This window comes from Caloenas nicobarica, chromosome 14 (genome assembly GCF_036013445.1).
Source record: "Caloenas nicobarica isolate bCalNic1 chromosome 14, bCalNic1.hap1, whole genome shotgun sequence".
Taxonomy (NCBI): Eukaryota; Metazoa; Chordata; class Aves; order Columbiformes; family Columbidae; genus Caloenas; species Caloenas nicobarica.
Genome location: NC_088258.1, coordinates 1286041 through 1305601, shown reverse-complemented (window position 1 = coordinate 1305601; position 19561 = coordinate 1286041). Strand labels below are relative to the sequence as shown.

The window sequence follows — 19561 nt, the reverse complement described above, 5'->3', positions numbered from 1 at the left end:
CAGTGTCCTCAGGACAGTGACAGACAAGTGGCTCCAAGCACAGAGTGGGAATGGGAGAAACTCATAAAACCAAGTACGCCAAGTGCAGCTCCAGCATCCTAGGCACAGAGAGGGACAGCAAAGCTGGGCAGAGGAGGGAAAGGGAGAATAGATGGGCAAGAGACAGGACAGAAGTAGAGCAGGATCCTCAGGATTACCTAGGCATGTGACACCCACACGGCACCTAACGACGAAACATCCTGTCACCCCCTCAGCTGCAGCAGAGCCGAGCTGCTGACAGAGGGATCCTTCAAACTCAGTTGAACAGAGACCTCCCACCCCAACAGACAGAAGCAGCTTGTGTCGAGGCTTCTGTGGACATTACACTGAACCCAGTGGACCCCAGACTAATGTCGCCTTGTCAACTCTGTAAGTAAAAGCAATCCAGGCTCGTCAGCACTGTGCTTCACCCAGCAAATTAGTGCTACTCAGCAGAGTGCTGTGCCAAGCAAATTAGTGCTGGCGCATCCCCTGAGCCAGGGCTGATGTCCCTTCAGGGACCAGCAGTTACCTGCAAAGGGATCACACAGCTTGGAGCCAGGGCAGCACACGGCATCACACAGAGAGACATTCTGGCCAGAGATAAATTCCTGTTCCACAACAGATACCTCCCTCTGCCCAGACTCTCCACTCTATCTTTCTTCTGGGGCCATGACAAAAGCCACTGTTCCAGTCTGCACCAGTAGAAAGAGAGGACAGAGACCAGAAGAGCTTGTGGCAGCAGCCCTGTCCTGCCTGTGAACATGTGACATTTGCATCCTGCCTCTGCCCAGTTCTGAATCCACATCTGCCGCCTGCCGAAGCGGTGGCCGGCACCCTGCAGCGGGGCTCGGCCTCGTCCTGCTGCGACGGGTGAGGACAGACACGCCAAAACCAGAAATGAGACCATGGAGAAAAAGAAGAGAAAGCAAAGATGAGGAAGACAGTGAAGGCAGCTGTAACGGAAGAATAGGAAGAAACCTACTATTTGCATTTGCAAGAGCAGCTCAGTGAGAAATGGCAGAGGAGCTTGTTAGGAGCAGAGTGAAAACCTCCTTCAACTCAACCCTGCCTTCTGCTCTCCCTGCTGCTTTTCCTGCCTCGTTTGTGGGATGAAATATGAGCAGTGAGGGGAAAGGGAGCTGGGGGTCCTGGTGGACAGCAGGATGACCATGAGCCAGCACTGGGCCCTTGCGGCCGAGAAGGCCAATGGCATCCTGGGGTGGATTAGAAGGGGGTGGTTAGTAGGTCACAGAGGTTCTCCTGCCCCTCTACTCTGCCCTGGTGAGACCTCATCTGGAATACTGTCTCCAGTTTTGGGCCCCTCAGTTCCAGAAGGACAGGGAACTGCTGGAGAGGGTCCAGCACAGGGCCACAAAGATGCTGAAGGGAGTGGAGCATCTCCCTTATGAGGAAAGGCTGAGGGAGCTGGGGCTCTGGAGCTTGGAGAAGAGGAGACTGAGGGGCGACCTCATTCATGTTTATAAATATATAAAGGGTGGGTGTCATGAGGATGGAGCCAGGCTCTTCTCATTGACAACCAGCAGTAAGACAAGGGGTAATGCGTTCAAGCTGGAATACAAGAGGTTGCACTTAAATTTGAGAATAAACTTCTTCTCAGTGAGGGTGACAGACATTGGAACAGGCTGCCCAGGGAGGTTGTGGAGTCTCCTTCTCTGGAGATATTCAAAACCCGCCTGGACACCTTCCTGTGTAACCTCATCTGGGTGTTCCTGCTCTGGCGGGGGGATTGGACTAGATGATCTTTTGAGGTCCCTTCCAATCCCTAACATTCTGTGATTCTGTGAAAGGCCTTGGCTTACCGAAAGCTTGTACACAGCTGGGCTTTGGTAGATAACGTTGAAGACAACATTGTAAAAAGTGAAAGATGGCTTATCATCTACTGTCCACCGGAAAGTCACATCTGACCCAGCGTCCATCACAGGGATGTAGCTCTGAAAGGCATGAGAACATTTTATACTGGTGCAAGGGAGGAGCATGCACAGCGCTTCCCAGAGCTGGACTGGGAGGCATCACACACCTGTAAGACAGAGCGCCAGAGCAGAACACAGAGGTACGAGATCATCTGTGGCTTTGTTGCTGATAGAGAAATGCAGACCCTGGCTCCATAAATCATCAGCAAAGCTGGGAGCAGAACCCACACTGCCTGCTCCCACACCCCAGTGGTCCTCTTTTGTGACCGGCTCTCTTGCTGCCTAAAAAACTTTCTAATATCTTTGTGGCAATAAGTCAGCTTTAGCTCCACCTGTAAGCTGTGTCTCTGACCCTCGTCCATTGATGTACCCAATCCAAAGGAGAAAACGGTTTGCAGGGGACAAAGCAGGCTCCCTCCTCACTCCTGCAGTGCAGCCAGGAAGCATGAGACCAACAGGCAGTGCAGGAACAGGGTTCTGCCATCAGATACCAAAGGGCAGTGATTAAACAGGACCCTAGGGCTCAGCTGTAGCTCTGGGGACAGAGGATTTGGGAAAAAAAAAATGATGGCAAACACCAGACTAACTCCAAGACTTTGATGGATGGATTAAACATTTGTATAGCTTCAGGCAGGCGACGTAAGGATTTAGCAGAGCAAATCCAAACATCTAAAGGAATAAGTACTTCAACAAGTCAAGAGCAGGTAAATAGTGGCCTTTCACACCATCTCTGGTTTTCTGTGGAACTGGAAAGCCAGTATTCCCCTAGCAGGAGGTGCTGACTTACCCCTGAGGGAATTAAGGTGAAGGTACAGCTGAGCTGCCTTGCTGCTGGAGAGCACCAGCGCTTTCTGCCACACACCTGTGTCCGCAGCAGCTCTGTCCACATCACCTGGGAGCCAGCATGTAGCAGCGAGCGATGCTACACCTGACCAGTGTGGAGCTGAGCCCCAGCACTCCTCTTGTGCGAAACCCACCCCTAAAGGCTAAAAACATTCCTGACAAATTAAAAGCAGCAGGAATCGCTCACCACTCGTGTGTTTAGCAGGACTCTGCTCTCAGGGTCAGGGGTGGCCCGCAGCCCACGGATGGGCTCCTCCACTTTCAGCACGACAGTGATGTTCTGGGAGCTCACGGCATTCTCCGCAACGAGCAAGTGGGTGCTCAGCCCCTCCCGGAGGCCGCTCAGGCTGACCACAGCAAACCAGGTGTCGTTGGTCTCCCTGGCACACTCTGGTGTCAGCGATGCAACAGCCGCGGGGCAGGACCCTTGGAAGGGGAAGGTGCGGTTGTCCCCCAGCCAGCTGGCGGTCGCGTTCACCCCCGAGGAGAGCTTGACAAGCAGGGCGGTGTGGTTGGAGGGCAGGTAGACCTTGCCGCCCTGCGGCGCGGGGTGGATGACACGCAGCCCTGACACCCAGGAAGCCACCCAGAAGCTGCAGGACAGGTTGGTGCTGAAAAGCCCGTTGTCCACGCTGGCTTGGACCATGTAGCGACCTGGATGCTCCAGCCCTGCGTTGCGGGGGCCGATCAACGGGACCAGCTGCTCCTCGGCGTAGCGAACTCGGAGAGAGCAAACGGCGCCGTTCATCCAGGCAGCACTGACGGAGCCGTCAGACAGGCCAAGAGCCCACTCGGAAGAGTTTGTGTGGAAGACGTTAGTTCTGTACGGGGATGTGGTGCTTGGCTGGCACTGGAGGAGCGAGCCCCAGCCTGCATTGTGCTGGATACTGAAGATGTCCTGGGCCCTGACAAAAATATTTTCTTTTCTGAATGTGACCTGCAGAGAGAGGACATTTTTGGATTAATGCCTCAACTTAAGAGCACTCACACCCAATTCTTGCATGGGCTGGATTTACCACCCAGTGGAAACCAATGGAAAAGCCACAGATGCAAACACAGCATGGGGAGACATTTCACCACTCCACTCTCCTTGGCCACTTAGAATCAAACGTGGTAACAGAGAAGTCATCTTTATGCTCTGTCTCCACGGCATAAGTGCAATGGAGTAGCCCAAGAAATCTGCCTTTAACCAACTGTGCGATTGCAACAGGTTTTACTGCAGGGAGCCTGTGGCTTAGAGCAGGAAAGAAAGAAAGTGGTGGCATGTGTGACACTGGGCAAGTCACTTCATCTGAAGGGACTTTAGTATCTCCATCTGCAAGCTGGGAACAATTCTCTACCCAAAAGACTCAAGAGAAAACTGCCCCACCTACTCACTGGTTACAGCGGCTAATAAACACTGACCAGATACTGGGAAGAAGGGCCAGCTGGTATTGTAAAGAGAAATTCCTTGACGAGCTCATAGCTGAGCTGGCTTTCATTGTGCGGAGGGGACACGGGGGAAGGGCTGCTGGCAAGAGAACCGTTGGCACACTCGGCCGCGTTGCAGCAGTTGTTTAGCGGCGAGCACAAATTAGTCAAATGACACCACTGGAAACCAGAAGGACATTCAAGCAGAGTCCAGTTCCCGTCATCCTGAGCAGGGTGGAATTGTTCTGTAGTGTTTTTTCCCTCCTGGTAGTCTGGAAGTAGGGAAAGAGAAAGCAAAGATCACCATTCTGACGACTAACACTTCTAGTGCACCTTTTTGAGCCAAATCCACGGTTCTTCTCCAAGCTTAGTAAAAGCTGCGACCGCAGTGTGACCTGGTACTGCGTAAGACAAGTGTCCTGTTTTACAGGAAAATTTCACAAAGGCACAAAGATTGTTAAAAACAAAGTTAGTGTCTTTTCCAGTGAGGATGCAACAATTTGCAATCTGAAAGAGATCTATGTTCAAGCGAAAGCGAGTCCAAGTAAAAGCAGAGCTGGCTTTGACACTGAAAACACATTAAGCAACTTTTCTTAAGTTAATGTTTCCATGTCAAAGTATCAGCTTTTCAGTGTCAAAAAATACCCTTTTGTAACCAGCCAACCCTATGGCTATAGCAAACATTCTGCTGCAAAATTAATTGTTGCCAAAACTGTGACTATTGAGCTGTTGTACAAGGAATAAAAGACTTATTAGATTATCTCATCCATCAGGAAGAAATGGCCTCAGGAAAACCTTCTTCCTTGTTAACCTGTGGGGCCAGATGGACCAGAAGACATTCCCATTTGACACATCATGCCTTCCCAAAGTATAAAGTATAACTCAGAAGATTAATTCACTTCTACACATGTTCCTTACACTCAACTTTTCTTCACGCATTGAGACAGGTTTTTCCCTCTATTAATTTCTCCAGGACAAGCGCTTCTCCGAGGCAACCTTGGAATGTCCAGCCGGGCCTGCAGATTTTGCACCTGAGTCTCCGCAAAAAATAGAACCAAATCTCCGAGCCTTTAAGGCTTCAAAGCTTCTGCTTTGAGGACAGAGGGGCCACAAAAAGGCCACACGCACTCGGTTTGACATGGCCCTGATGGTGTCAGCTCTGACAATACCATGAGTGTCAAGAGGAGCTGCCTCACCTTCCCCATCGATCGGCCTATGCACCTGGAACCTCACTTGAACGGGCTGCTGCAGCTCCTGTGTCACAAACTCCAGCGCAGTCAAATATCCCTCGTGCCTGAACGCCAGCTCAGGGAACACCATCACCTGCAAAACAAACACGGTTCTCACCCGCCTGCGTCTCCCCGGGCTCCCTCGTTGGCAGCAGGACCAGCAAACCCTTCTCACCTCCACGGCTTCCCACGGGGCTGACACCACGTCTTCGGTCACGTTTCTCACAGCCTCCTGCGTGTCAAACACTGGGTCTCCCACAAAGAAGTTTTCGGCATTTAAGAGAACTCCTGTTTGCAAAGGAAATATGTGAACAAAGCCCATGAGACTCAGCAAGGCCTGAAGCTATTCCCCCACCGTGCAGCAGAGCTGTCGCAGGGCTGGGACCACTCAGGAATCCGGATCTCCAGCTTTACTGGAGAAGCTGCTGTGATCCTGTAGTTTCCTTCTTCTTACACGTGTTTTGATTTCTTTCTCATCCCACACAAGTAACGTCCGCATTTGAAATTCGCAGCAATTTTGACTTCTCAGAACTCTGCAAATACTTCTCCCTTCCAATACCCCCTGATTTGCTTTGAGTTTTTGAGCACGAAGTGCACTCCTCATCCTGCCTGTCCCCCTGGACTTCATGAGAAATGTGGCCAGGAGCAGCTGGTTCCCACCAGCAGCAAACACCTCTGGGTCTGTCACAGCCAGATCAGGCTCTGGGGACCGAGCACAACCAGGGCCAGTGAGCTCTCTTCCTTGGGCTGGCTCTTCCTTCTTACCTAAATCTTCTCCCATATCTCATTTCCTCTCTGCTTCTCTTTCTTACTCCCAACACCACTTTGGGAGACTTGGGAGGCTGCATCAACACCAGCCTGCACAGCACACACATTAGTTCACCTAATGATCTCCAAGGCCCTCTAGTCTTTTAAGTCACAAGACCCCAACATCTCACAATCTACAAGATGCCACAGAAGGACAGCAAGTGTCACCAAGGCAGCACCATGGCCTCAGATCCTGGCAGCAGCAGAGACTGCTCAAATAAGAGAGAATCATAGAATCATTTTGGTTTGAAAAGACCTTTAAGATCATCCAGTCCAACCATAACCTAACTCGAGCACTGCCCCATGTCCCTGAGAACCTCATCTCCATTTGTCCAGCCCCTCCAGGGACGGTGACTCCAGCACTGCCCTGGGCAGCCTGTTCCAATGCCCCACAGCCCTTTGGGGAAGACATTGTTCCCCAGATCCAACCTCAACCTCCCCTGGCGCAACTTGAGGCCGTTTCCTCTGGTCCTGGTGCTTGTTCCTGGGGAGCAGAGCCCGACCCCCCCTGGCTCCAAGCTCCTTTCAGGCAGGTCAGAGATCAGAAGGTCTCCCCTCAGCTCCTGTTCTCCAGCTGAACCCCCAGCTCCCTCAGATGCTCCTCATAAGAAGCTCTGCCTCAGAGCTTCACTTCTCTCTCTGCTTCTGCTGATGGCAAAGACTGATGTGGGCTGAATTCTTCCCTTGGGGCTGAGGTCAGGTTTCTGAAAGCTTATCAGCTGAGCCTCTGTTTGGAATATTGCGGATGTCACCAGGACACCCGCCTGCCCGCAATGCCGGGCTCGGAGCAGAACCCACCTTTGGGCTTGTACTCGCAGACGTAGCTGTGCTTGGCCATGCACAGGTCCGTGTTGCACTGGCCCGTCGGACCCATCCGCACACAGTGGTCAGCGTTGGAGGGATGGGGCTCTCCTGGCAGCCAGTTCTGACAGCTCTCCAGATTAAATCCTTCGCCTCTTTGCTGCGCTCCAGTGCTTGCAAAATCATTGAATCCAATCCAGACATCGAGGCTCCTTCAAAAAAAAAAAAAAAAGGGAGAGGGGTGGGGGATTTCAGGAAATTATTAATATTATAAAGATCTGGGACAGACGCCATCTATAGTTCTCTATAAAAACAATAATCTTAACAACGACAGCTTCATCTGGGTGCTACAGGCTGCACTTAACGGAGCCTTTTAGTTACTAAAGGATTCCAGCATCCATTCTACCGCCAGAACCCGGCTCTTCGACAACAGCTTCTTCACAGCATGCCGCCCTGCTGCCCACCAGCCCTTCACACCTGCCCAAAAGCTACAGAAAACCACCTGCTCTTTGATAAACTGGGAGAGAAGCAGCTCAGGGGGTCACTGTGTGCTGCTGAGTCCAACCTCTGATGACCACTGCCCCACAACGAGTCATCCCGTGCCCAAAATGCCAGTCCTCCTGCTCCAGTTAAGAGAGGACCCAGTTACAGGCACCACAGAGCTTGTGACATACTGGTAAGCACTGATTCTACCAGCCACGACTGGTACAGCACAGTCATACAGAACTGTCTGGAAAAGCTGCATCTTTTATAAAACTTTCGCTTTATTTATAGAATCGTAGAATCATTTTGGCTTGAAAACACCTTTAAGATCATCCAGTCCAACCATAACCTAACCCGAGCACTGCCCCATGTCCGTGAGAACCTCATCTCGGTCTGTCCAGCCCCTCCAGGGATGGTGACTCCAGCACTGCCCTGGGCAGCCTGTTCCAATGCCCCACAGCCCTTTGGGGAAGAAATTGTTCCCCAGATCCAACCTCAACCTCCCCTGGCGCAACTTGAGGCCGTTTCCTCTGGTCCTGGCGCTTGTTCCTGGGGAGCAGAGCCCGACCCCCCCTGGCTCCAAGCTCCTTTCAGGCAGGTCAGAGATCAGAAGGTCTCCCCTCAGCTCCTGTTCTCCAGCTGAACCCCCAGCTCCCTCAGCCGCTCCCATCACACTTGTGCTCCAGCCCCTCACCAGCTCCGTTCCCTTCTCTCAACTCGCTCCAGCACCTCAAGGGCTTTCTTGGCGTGAGACGCCCAAAACTGACCCCAGGGTTTGAGGTTTGGCCTCCCCAGTGCCCAGCACAGGGTGTGCAATTTGACACCAGTCAATTCTCCACTGCGAGCAGAACTGGCAACAGGGCAGGATTAAACCTCGGCCAGTGCCAAGTACAGGAGCTCCTGCACAAATCAGGGGATCTTTGATGCAGCTGCTGGGAGATCAGCAGCTCCTCAGCCACCCCTGACCAGCAGTGGCTGTTGGGGAACACAAAAAAACCACCAGTGTTGCTTTAGGAAGACAAAATGTCCCTTCCACATCAGGAAACTGGCTGAATCCCAGCAGAGATTCTGCTGGCAAGTGCTGAACGGTCTTTCATAGCCACAAACAGCCTGGACAACTGTTTCTAATCGCACCCAGCAGAAAGTGAGGCATTTGTTCCGTATTAACTTCTTGGGAGCACCCTCAAAGCTCCAACTCCTGCGGGTTGCACCCAGCTCTGGCGCAGCCTTGTCCCTCCGCTCCCGCGTGCTCCTGGGGTGGCACAACCACTCTGCAAAAAGCAGACCAGGGGGATAACTGGTGTCTATCCACTGCAAGGCTCAGCCAGATTAAATGATTAATGAGGTCATGCTGAAAAACGACGACAAAAATAATTGTTCCATGAATCAGTAGTTTTCATTGCAAATAAGATTAAAAAATAAATAACCGCTGCACTCTGCTCCTGAACCACTGGCAGGGGATTACGGAGAACAGGCTAGGAAACCGCCTCTTTGCTGCCATCAGTAAAACCCGATAGAGATTTTCCTTTTCTAATTCCAGCTATGATCTAACTGCAAGTCACACAAAAAAAAAAGGAAAAAAAAAAAGAAGAAATGGGATGGCTGGCTTGCTTTCCACCCCTGCCCCACAGCTCGGCCTGTTTCCTTGCAAAGAGTAGCCAGAGGGCTCTCGACAGGCTCTGCTGAAGCAAGATGTGAGCACGCGAGCATCCCTGTGCTCCGAGGAAGGACCGAGCTGCCCGGCTCAGGGCAGAACCAAGGGTGCGGGAAGGAAGGGGAGAGGGGCTCCCGGAGCCGCCTCCATGGGGCAAACAGGTCCCCGGGGGGGGTGTGGGATGGAGAACTCTGCTCCTGGGGAGGACGTCAAGCGGCAGGAGCGAAGGAGGGAGAGCGGCCCTCGCTGCCGCACGCTCTAATGGGAAACACATTTCTGCCTCTCTCATTTTCCCACAAGAAACTATGGAGTCTGCACGTTCCAAAAACCTGAGGCTCGGTTGATTTGTCTTTTATCGCCAGGGAAATCGCATCCTGGAACTGCCTCATTCATGTTTATCTGAATGGATTAATAAAATAAATACATGAAATAAAGGGGGCTGGGGAGGAGAGCAACGTGGGGCGGCAGCTGGGAAACAGCTTGGGCGGCTCGTTCCCTTCTGAGGTCTCATGATTTCCTTGCTGCAGTCCATCAAAAGACCTGCACGCAATGCCTGATAAATCAGAGCAGCCAGTGACCAGTCCCTAACCGGCAGGAAGGGACAGACCACATGTTTGCAATCTCAGGATAAATCCCAGTGTGAAAGGAACAGGGCAAGGATACAAGTTTGGGGAGAAGGGGCTGTCAAACCTTCAGCAGGACCATTCGAAGCCTACGTCACACGCAGCTGTTCCCTTCGCATGTGCTTTCTGGGCTGTGTTTATGAAGAGGCCATCTCCAACATCTGCATCTGGGAGTGCTGACAAGAGCTGTCGGGCCCCTGAAAGCTTTTCTGATCGTCCTTCCCCCCGCCAAGACGGCTGGTTGGAGAAAGAGCACTTAGAGGGGCGGATTTAATCAAAGGCTGACACTTTCCGTGCTCTCTGTTTATAAAGCTCAAGGCCTGAGGTGGAACAGATGCTGCTGGAGCCTGATGCTCTGAGAGGAGCGCGGCTCCTTCTCAGGATGAGGAAGAAGAGGGGAAGGGTCTGGGTTTGGGCTGCAGCCGTGGCTGGAGGCTGCAGGTCCCAGCTGCAGAACTGGTTCGGGCTCTGCTGGAGAGGTGCTGGATGCCACCGTGGTGTCACAGGTGGGATAAACCAGCTGTAATGCTGCTGATGGAGGGAGCTGGTTGCAAGGTGCTCTGGTGGCACCCAAACACCCTCTGGACAAAAGCACCAGACCCTCTCCACCGCTCAGCCCCCGTCTGCAGACTGTGCTGGCCTCCCGGGTGGATGCTCAGCTCAGCCCAGCCCCGCTCGCTCCTCACCCTGCACCTCTGCACCGCTCCAGGTGCACCCACAGGCACCAATGGAGGGACGAGACGCCCACCAGCAGCAATCCCACTGCTCCCAGTGCCGACTGGCAACAAAGATGATTAAGGGAGTGGAGCATCTCCCTTATGAGGAAAGGCTGAGGGAGCTGGGGCTCTTGAGCTTGGAGAAGAGGAGACTGAGGGGTGACCTTATCAATGTTTATAAATATATAAAGGGTGGGTGTCACGAGGATGGAGCCAGGCTCTTCTCGGTGACAACCAACAGTAAGACAAGAGGTAATGGGTTCAGGCTGGAACACAAGAGGTTCCACTTAAATTTGAGAAGAAACTTCTTCTCAGTGAGGGTGACGGAACACTGGAACAGGCTGCCCAGGGGGGTTGTGGATTCTCCTTCTCTGGAGACATTCAAAACCCGCCTGGACGCCTTCCTGTGTAACCTCACCTAGGTGTTCCTGCTCCGGCAGGGGGATTGGACTAGATGATCTTTCGAGGTCCCTTCCAATCCCTAACATTCTGTGATTCTGTGATTCTGTGACTTCCAGCCTTTCTGCCCCGTTTCTCTTCTTCCCTCCACAGCCTGTAAGCAAAGAAGCCAAGCTCGGCAAGGGCTCAGGCTCTGCTTACTCCTCCTCTTTGCTCAGCAGCCTCATCCTCACCATTTCCCCGTGCTCAGCCTGGACCGTGTGTCTCCCCAGCCTGACCGGCTGCACCTCAACGCTCTGGACCTGGACCCCTCTGCCAGTGTCACCCCAGGAACACAAGACCTGTCCCCAGGAAATCTTAACCCTTTCCCTCCTTGCTTACCTGATGACGTGAGCGACCAGGAAGCTCTGGATGTCAGGGGTGCTGACAAAGGCCAGGTCGCCGTTGCCGCGCTCCTGGCAGTGCCGCTGCGCCTCCAGCCACTCGGCCTTCTCCACCACCAGCTGGTAGCAGTGGTTGTTGCCCGGGAACACCAGCCCGTCAGGGGGGCACATGGGGTGAACAGCTGCATGGGAGAGAAGAACACAAGCGTGACGTCCTTACTATGGGCCCACACACCCCAATCCAACCGGGGAGGGAAGCTCCAGGAATGTCCTTGGATGTTCTTGGAGCCCAGAAATCCCCTTTGCTGTTGAAGTGCACTCTGTGCAGTCATCTCCTTGGCCCAGGACAGTGCAAAATGCTGCCTGGTCCGTCAGGGGAGCAAGGGGTGCCCAAAGGAGCCATCCCTTAGTCCTCGGTAGGAAGGAAGGGAAAGAGAAGGACGCAGTGGCACCCTCAGCCCAGCAGCAGCCACCCCGCATACCTCTGCCCAGCTCTCCGGCCTCTGCGGTGATCCCGTACAGCACCGCGAGCCCAGTGCCACCCCTGTTGTGGATCCAGATGTCCAGACTCTCGTTCGTCTTGACCAAGGAAGGACATTGCAGCTCTAACTGCTGGGGTGAAGCCACCACCTCAATTTCTGCCTGCACAGATAAGACCTTGGTGCCCACAAAGATGGTGGCAGTGACGTTGTACTGCCCGGGCAAGGCGTACACGTGGACAGCTGTGTTTCCAGTGGTGTTGAGAACCTCTGTCTGGTCCCCAAATTCCCACAGTAAAGTGCTGGCAGCGATGGGAATACTGACGTTGAAGAGCACGGCCTGGTGTAGGCTGTACCGGGGCTGCAGTCCTGTGAAGGACACGGGCAGCTGGGCCTGGAAGGGCGAGGGGACGAGTGATGGGCCACCACAGGCCTGCCCAGACAAATGCTCAGTGCAAAACAGCAAACAACCGGAGGAAGAGTTTGTTTCTTGGGCAGCACCACACAAGCACTGCCCCTGGCTGCTGAAACCTCCATATCCCTGGTCTTCGGCGTAACAGAGGGCACTGCAGGTCTCCTCGGTGAGGTTCCCGGCATGCACGGATGTGAAGAGGATGACAAGTTCAGCCTCTTCTGTGTGGTTGCTCGTCAGACACGTCATGTATTGAGCTCCTGGGGGACAGAACAGAAGATCCTCTGGCAAACTGACACTGTGAGGCCATGGCTTGGTGAGACCCTCCAGGAGACACCACCCCAGGCTCCTGGGAATGGGCTTCTCCTGCGCAGCTCCTATTCCAAGCATTTCCTTTTTCAGACTTGCCTGGGAAGTCTTTAATCCCTCAGCAATGATTTCCAAACTCTTTATGCTAATTAATGATGACAGAAATAATAAACCAGTCACACAGATTTATGGAGCACCAACACTCAGTAAATAAAACGGATCTTTGGAGAGCCTGACAGTCCCATGGGATGTGGAGTCATAGAATCACAGAACAGTTGGGTTGGAGGGCCCTCCCCAGCCCCCCCAGTGCCCCCCCTGCCGTGAGCAGGGACATCTGCACCAGCTCAGGTTGCTCAGAGCCCCGTCCAGCCTGGCCTGGGATGTCTCCAGGGATGGTTCACCCACCACCTCTCTGGGAACCTGGGCCCGGCTCTCCCCACCCTCAGGGCCAACAATTTCTTCCTCATGTCCAGCCTGAATCACCTCCCTTGACCTGCTAGCCACACTGCTGGTGAAGCAGCCCAAGATAAGATTGGCTTTCTGGGCTGCAAGTGTACATGGCGGCTCATGGCCAATCTTTCATCCTCCAGTGCCCCCAGGTCTCTCCTCAGGGCTGCTCTCCATCCCTTCACCACCAGCCTGTACCGATACCGGGGACTGCCCCGACCCAGGACTTCACGCTTCGCCTCAGTCTGACCCTCAAAGGAGCCCACAGGACTTGCCACCAAGTAAGACCAAGACAAAAGGTTGTCCCTTGGCCGTACCTGGGCTTGGTCTGGTGCAGCACGTTTCACCATGTGCTGTCTGGGGCTTCCAGCAACACGTCTAGAACCAAACACACTTTACAGAGCAGCACATCAGGGCCATGGAGGAAACATGACCGGCAACCACTGCAGCCACCTTCCTCCCTGGGGAGGGCCAAGAGCTTCCCACCTACTTACAGGCAAAATCTGGTGCTAGAAAAGAGGGCAATGGCACCTGAGGAGTGTGGATGGATGGACACGTACGCGTTCATGGGAAGGATGGACAGAAACATGTGCCTGGCTGCAGGGAGCACAGGCAGACACGTGCAGGGACACGCAGGCACATACGATGGCAGCCACAGCAGCCCTGGTCTCAGAGTAACAGCTCATTCCCTGGAGTTTGCTCCCCCCTTGCAAGGGGTGGGACGTTCCTCTGCCACAACCTCAGCGGCAGGACCTCTGCCACATGCACAGCCGCAGCCCAGCTGGGCCGGCCTGGCCCCCGCTCAGCGCTGCCCACGCAGCCGAGCCATGTTTGCTCCTCTGTTGCTGCTGGTTGCTACAACATCTCCCCCCAAACATCCCAACAGCTCCAGCCTTGCGTGATCTTCCCACACCAAACCCATCCAACTGTCCGGCTTTCTCCATGGCTTTGCTGCAAACCTTGAGCTGCTTTTCTTAAGAAAAGTCCCATGAGGAAGACCACGGCATGGGAACGACTTTGCTTTTTAACACCAGCCTGGTCAAACTTCTTCATTCCCTGCCGGTCATTAACAACTGTCAGTAGCTGGCAGGCTGTCCCCAGCCTGCTCCCATTACACTGAATTACCCTGGAGACAGCCTCACATTATTGTTTCCACACTAAGTAGTTTGAGAGGGGAACAACTAATTATCAAGGGGAGTAACAGTGCCGCTGTTATTCCCCTTGGTAATTCCTGCAAGGTGCTGCAGGGCTGGGAAAAGAGGAACAACTGCCCCCCAGGTTTTGGCCCCATGAGCACTGAACTTCAACAGGTGGCTCATCCAGCTCAGCCCCATCACCGCGTCCTCCCATCATGCACTAACGGGGATGCCCAATGCCTGTCGGGGGGAGCACTCACTCTCCCTCCATCTCTCTTACTTGGACATTGCTGAGCATCCCGGTCGGATGAGTTTTCCTAGGGCTCCCCCTCCCACCCTCCCATTAAACACCAGCCCCCGTTTCTGCTAGCCCAGGCAGTCCCAACACTGCCCTGGAGCACGCCATGGGCTGTAGATCAGGACAATCATGCAACGCTCCCGACGTGGAGCCCTGTCAGCTGCACGGACTCAACCTCACGTCCTCAGGTCCCATCAACTCCAGTGAGATTTCACTGCTTAAAGTCAGCCTGTCAAAAGCGTGAGAGAAGCAGAGAGAGCCCAAGGTGACGGGGCTGGTGCCATCTGATGGCTGCCTGGCGCTTGTCTGTAAGGAGTTTGCTGATCTCAGCCCTGGTGTGACTGACTCCAGCCCCAGGCACCAGGGCACAGTCATCTGCTGCTGTTATGATTCTATGATTCTTTTGGGATTAACTTTTCCTCAAACGTGACGACCGCAAATATCTTGCAGATTTTTTTACAGCAATAGTCTTTCAAACCACAGTGTAGCACTTCTAAAACAGTTTTTAGTTGTCTCTAAATCACATTTAATTGTGAATTCTTTTGCTTTTAATGTTTTTGGATTATGCTTTCTGTGCAGTTGTGTAGTTTCTGCCCAGGGAAGTGGTTGAATCACCACTCTGGAGGTGTTTTTAAAAGACATGGAGATGAGGTTCTCAGGGACATGGGTTAGTGCCAGGGCTGGGTTAACGGTTGGATTCAGTGATCAGGAGGGTCTCTTCCACCCAAAATGATCCTATGATTCTATGATTTGCTTAATTAGACTAGAACTGGCGACTTGAGGTCTCGAGAGGTCTAGATGTGAAGCCCTTGGGCCCATCCTTTGCACTGGTTTAGTCACCTCCCCCAGCACCGCCCGCAGCGTTTCCTTACCGCAGGTAGCGCTGAGGAAGGAGACGTCGAAGAGGGAACGGTTTGCCACCTCGGGAGGGTGGGTGCATCTCGTGTCCGACGCCTGAACCACTCTCACTTTTCTGTCTTCCACCCAACGGGGCAACCAGGCAAGTTTGCAGTCACAAACAAATGGATTCCAACTTAATTTTCTGTAAGAGGGAGATCAGACAAAAGTCAGGCATTAACTTGACATGTGCTAAGTGTTAATTACCGCAGCGTGCAGATCCCTCACGGTTCCCATCTGTGCCACTCCAGAGAAATGCCTCAGAAAGAACGGCGAGGGGAGTTAATGAATAGGGAATCAAGCAATAATTAACATGATTTTTCTAGAGGCTAGAATTAGGCAAGTACTCCAAGTACTTTTTTCACTCTACAAATAATTGTTGCAATTAGAAGCAAATTAAAGACACAGTCTTATATTTAAAATAGTTTTCTATCTCACAGCCATTGGCTGTAATGACAGCCTCTCCAGCTAAGGGAGACTATTTACAGCTCCATTAAAAAATAGCTAAGAGAATCAAATTGATCTGTCAAAAAAGAAATGCAAAGTCAATGATAATCTTTCCATGTGGCAGTTTAATGAAAAGATGGAAACTTTAATTGCAGCTAAGATTGCTCCAAATTACAGCCTTTGGCATTCAGCTGCAAACAGGCCAGAGATGGAAAGATGTTTGTTCAGCTGACGCCAGCTGGGCTGGGCTGCCGCAGGGGCTGAACCCAGAAGTTTTATACTGAAGGCACCGCTTTGCCGGCCAGCCTGAGCAGGGACAGACTCACTTGGACCCTGCCTGGATCCTCTGTGCCTTTTCAGCACCGCTTGCAAGCAAAAACGCAGAGCTGAACATGCCCTTTGTGTCCTGGCATCAGGGAGAACGTGTGCATTAGCTTTTTTCTTGCTTGCCAAGAGTGATCGCATGGGGTTAATCCTTTGGCTCATTCAAATACAGAACGGTCATTCTGTGCTGTATTTCTCCTGGAAATGTGTGGCACCCCCTCGCCACCCTTCGCATAACAGCACAGATTTAATTACTTCAATTAAAAACCACTATAAGCCTGAGAACTTGAATCACTCAGGGAGAACATCTTCAAGTGCCATTAAGTGACTCAGACACCTCGGTTGGCATCTCCATGTTGCAGGTCAGAGCCCTTTTCATCAGATCCCCCGGTCCCAAGGTGTGACCACACAAACACGAACAAGTGTGACCCAGAAACAAGAACCTGGGCATTGCTGGTGTGGGAGGGAAGCAGGGACGCCAGGAAGGCAGCGGCAGAGGTTGGAGGGAGCCAGGAGACAGAAGCAGAGTCTGGGAAGGGGTTGGGCTCGAAGGGCACCAACAGGAGCCAGGAGCGGGACACAGCTCGAGGAAGAAACGGGAGAGAGGCCAAAAGGCAGCTGCTTGGTGGGGTATGTGCCCCAGAGCTCCCCACGGCAGCGCCGCATCCCACCCCAGCGGGAAGGGAAGAGCTGCTTCCAGGAAAAGTCTGAATAAAGAACCAGGAAACAAAGAGGATGAACTTACATTTCACTTAAATTAAATAAATTATCAAATATTCCATCTTCTAACGTAGAAATCTCGTTGTGGCTTATATCTCTGTAAAAGACGGAAAACGAGAAGGCAAGTTCATCGTGCTGGTGACAACTTCCCGGCCAACACAAGGATCGACCTCCGTCCCGAGCTCTGTTTGGGTACTCGTGACCCCCTGAGCATCCTGAGTCTCAACAGCCACACGCACATGACAGCAAAATGTCACTGAGTCATGGAAGCACAGCATGGTTGAGGTTGGAAGGGACCTCTGGACGTCACCGGGTCCAACCCCCCTGCTCAAGCAGGGTCACCTAGAGACGGCTGCCCTGGGCCACATCCAGGCTGCTTTTGTGTATCTCCAAGGATGGAGAGTCCACAGCCTCCCTCGCTAGCCTGTTCCCGTGCTCAAGTCCAGTTCCAGCGCTCCAAGTCCTTCCCTAAGTCCTCCTGTTAGGAGGTTATTGAGGCGTAGACAGCAGGCTGCCCAGGCTGCCACCCGCCCAGCTGGAGCCACCAAAGCAGGTTTTGCTGCTGGCTGCATTGGTGCCTTTTTTGATCTGACGGTCCCATTTGTCTTTAAAAACCAGTTAATCTCTATGAACCATCAATGAGTAACAGCGCGAACTCATCCGATCAGCGGCTGAAGCAGTGAGTGTGCTGATGACCAGAGCTCTCCCCGTCTCGCGGCCACAGCCTGCGCCTTTGGGAGAGCTCAGGCTGCGGAGCGATGGGACGTCGGGTCTTTCCCAGTAGTGCCGGGCTCCTCAAAGGACCCTCAGCTCAGCACCCTGCTCCCTCAGATGATAAGTGGGGTTTGGACACCGCAGCTTTATCACAATTTTCCACATACTAACAGGAATTTTGTGACAAATCTCATCCTCTTGCCTGTGTACTTACAGTTGTGCCAGAGAAGTCAGACTTGCGAATATCTGCACATCTAAACCACCGATCCTGTTATTGGAGAGATCCCTAGAGAAAGAAAACACAGTTTTCAGCTTTCGTTCAACTTCAGTTTTGTCATTTCTCCATTACCAGCCCTCAGAAGAGCCTCCCCCCAAACTCCAGCCCCACTGCAGACTGGAAGGGTTTGGTGCGTTAAAGCCGAGCTTTTCTCCCAGCCAAAGAAAACACCTTTCCCAGCTATAAAGCATTTGCTGCCCCAAGCTTTGTATCGTGTGTAGATACAGATCAGGATTACCATTACACACATGCCACTCCGCAGCGGACCTGGAGTAATGACAGACGTGAGAAATCTATTACTAAATTTAATGCATCCTTTTCAAAAAATATTCAACTCTAATAGGTGTTCAAAGAAGTAATTAAGAAATAATTTAGTCTAAAGTATCAATTAACTTCGAGAAAAAAAATTATTAGGAACTTCCAAGGCCATTTCTGGTGCCAAAGAACTGATAATGAATTAGACAACTGATGCGTTCAACTTTTACATTTTGAAGACCTTTTTGTTTCTCTCTGGAAAAGCTTAAAAGGGAAGAAGATGTAACAAAGAATATTTTCTGTTTAAAATCAGGTTAGGTTGCCCTTATAAAAGGAACACTGTTCTAAAAGATCTCCAGTCACTCACTGTAACACCAACAGCCTCCAGCTCATCCAAAGGAAAATTGTTTCTGTCCTCCAGCCCAGCTCTTCTCACCCCATCTCTTTTTCAGCTTTAAAATGTCACTCAGCCATGAAGTCAAAGTTTCACTGATCGGTCTCCACTCATTCCCAATAAACTTCACTCTCAGGTTTCAGATGAATCTCCTTTGGCCAAAACCTTTTAGCAGCATCAAAATCCTGATCCCGAGCCCATGCGATGTTATTACCCTTCAAGGGTTTCTGGCAGAGCTCGGGGAGCGGACGGGGCCGGACCAAGGAGCCTTCTCCTGCCCATCCCCTTCCTCACCTTTCTCCCTACAATCATCTCCCATAACTTCTCGCTGTCTCATCTCTTCTTTTTATCCCCTAATCAATTATTTCTTGGTTGGATCTGATGTTTAAACTTAATTTATCCCAATGAAAATAATTCTGCCAAACTGGCAGGAAAATTACAGATGATTCCAGGAAAGTCTGGGATAAGTAACAGGGATGGATATCTCTTTAAAAGGTTTATTTTCCCTGATTTTGCTGTCCAGGAGTTCTTTGCCAAGCTGAGAGTGGAATCAGAAGAGTTCACCAGCAACTACCAATAAAGAAGTCCAAGAAATGTGCAAAATAAAGGCTCGACAAATGCACTTTAAACACGGATGCTGACAAAAATATTCGATTAAGCCAGCATTCTTTTGCCTGGGGGTACCTGGGGCACTAGTTGAAGAACACAGAGCATCCTTTGCTGCAGTGTCACAGACCACACGGGGGGCACATTCTGCACAGGAGACAGGAAAGTCACCTCCAAACCCGTTTCCAGCTCCCGCTTGCAAGACAAAACACAAAGCCCAGCTCGGAGGGAGTCCCGGCCGCTGCCAGCCAGGGCAGACCCTTCCTCGGGAGGATCCTGCAAATCCTCGGGGAGGATTTCTGTACATCGTACTCCTCTGCACCTCCTTCCACTGCCTGACTGGGTTTGGAAAGGACCAGACCACCAACCAGTTACCTTACAGAGAGACCAGTAAAACCATTTATATTTAAAATACCTGGAAACAATCCGTTTAGTTTTTAGGCAGCACCTCAAGCCCAAGACAGAAGGAAATTGTGTTTCAGCGCCGATGCCTTCCTGCTCCTCGCCCAGCCAAGAGAGACCTCCAAAACAAACCGTTGCGCTGCT

General features: G+C 52.1%; 1 protein-coding gene across 3 annotated transcripts in view; it reads right to left on the bottom strand.

The window, feature by feature from the left end:
- Positions 1-19561, bottom strand: part of PKD1 (polycystin 1, transient receptor potential channel interacting) — a 90608-nt gene that overhangs the window by 40736 nt on the left and 30311 nt on the right. For all 3 annotated transcript variants that reach the window (XM_065645258.1, XM_065645260.1, XM_065645259.1), the window contains exons 2-12: positions 17698-17769; positions 16795-16866; positions 15254-15423; positions 11783-12451; positions 11299-11482; positions 7040-7254; positions 5610-5722; positions 5402-5528; positions 4200-4477; positions 2983-3732; positions 1842-1973 (exon numbers count right to left, since the gene is read on the bottom strand). In XM_065645258.1, the coding sequence (XP_065501330.1) occupies positions 1842-1973; positions 2983-3732; positions 4200-4477; positions 5402-5528; positions 5610-5722; positions 7040-7254; positions 11299-11482; positions 11783-12451; positions 15254-15423; positions 16795-16866; positions 17698-17769 (2782 nt within the window). The remainder of the gene's footprint in view (positions 1-1841; positions 1974-2982; positions 3733-4199; positions 4478-5401; positions 5529-5609; positions 5723-7039; positions 7255-11298; positions 11483-11782; positions 12452-15253; positions 15424-16794; positions 16867-17697; positions 17770-19561) is intronic.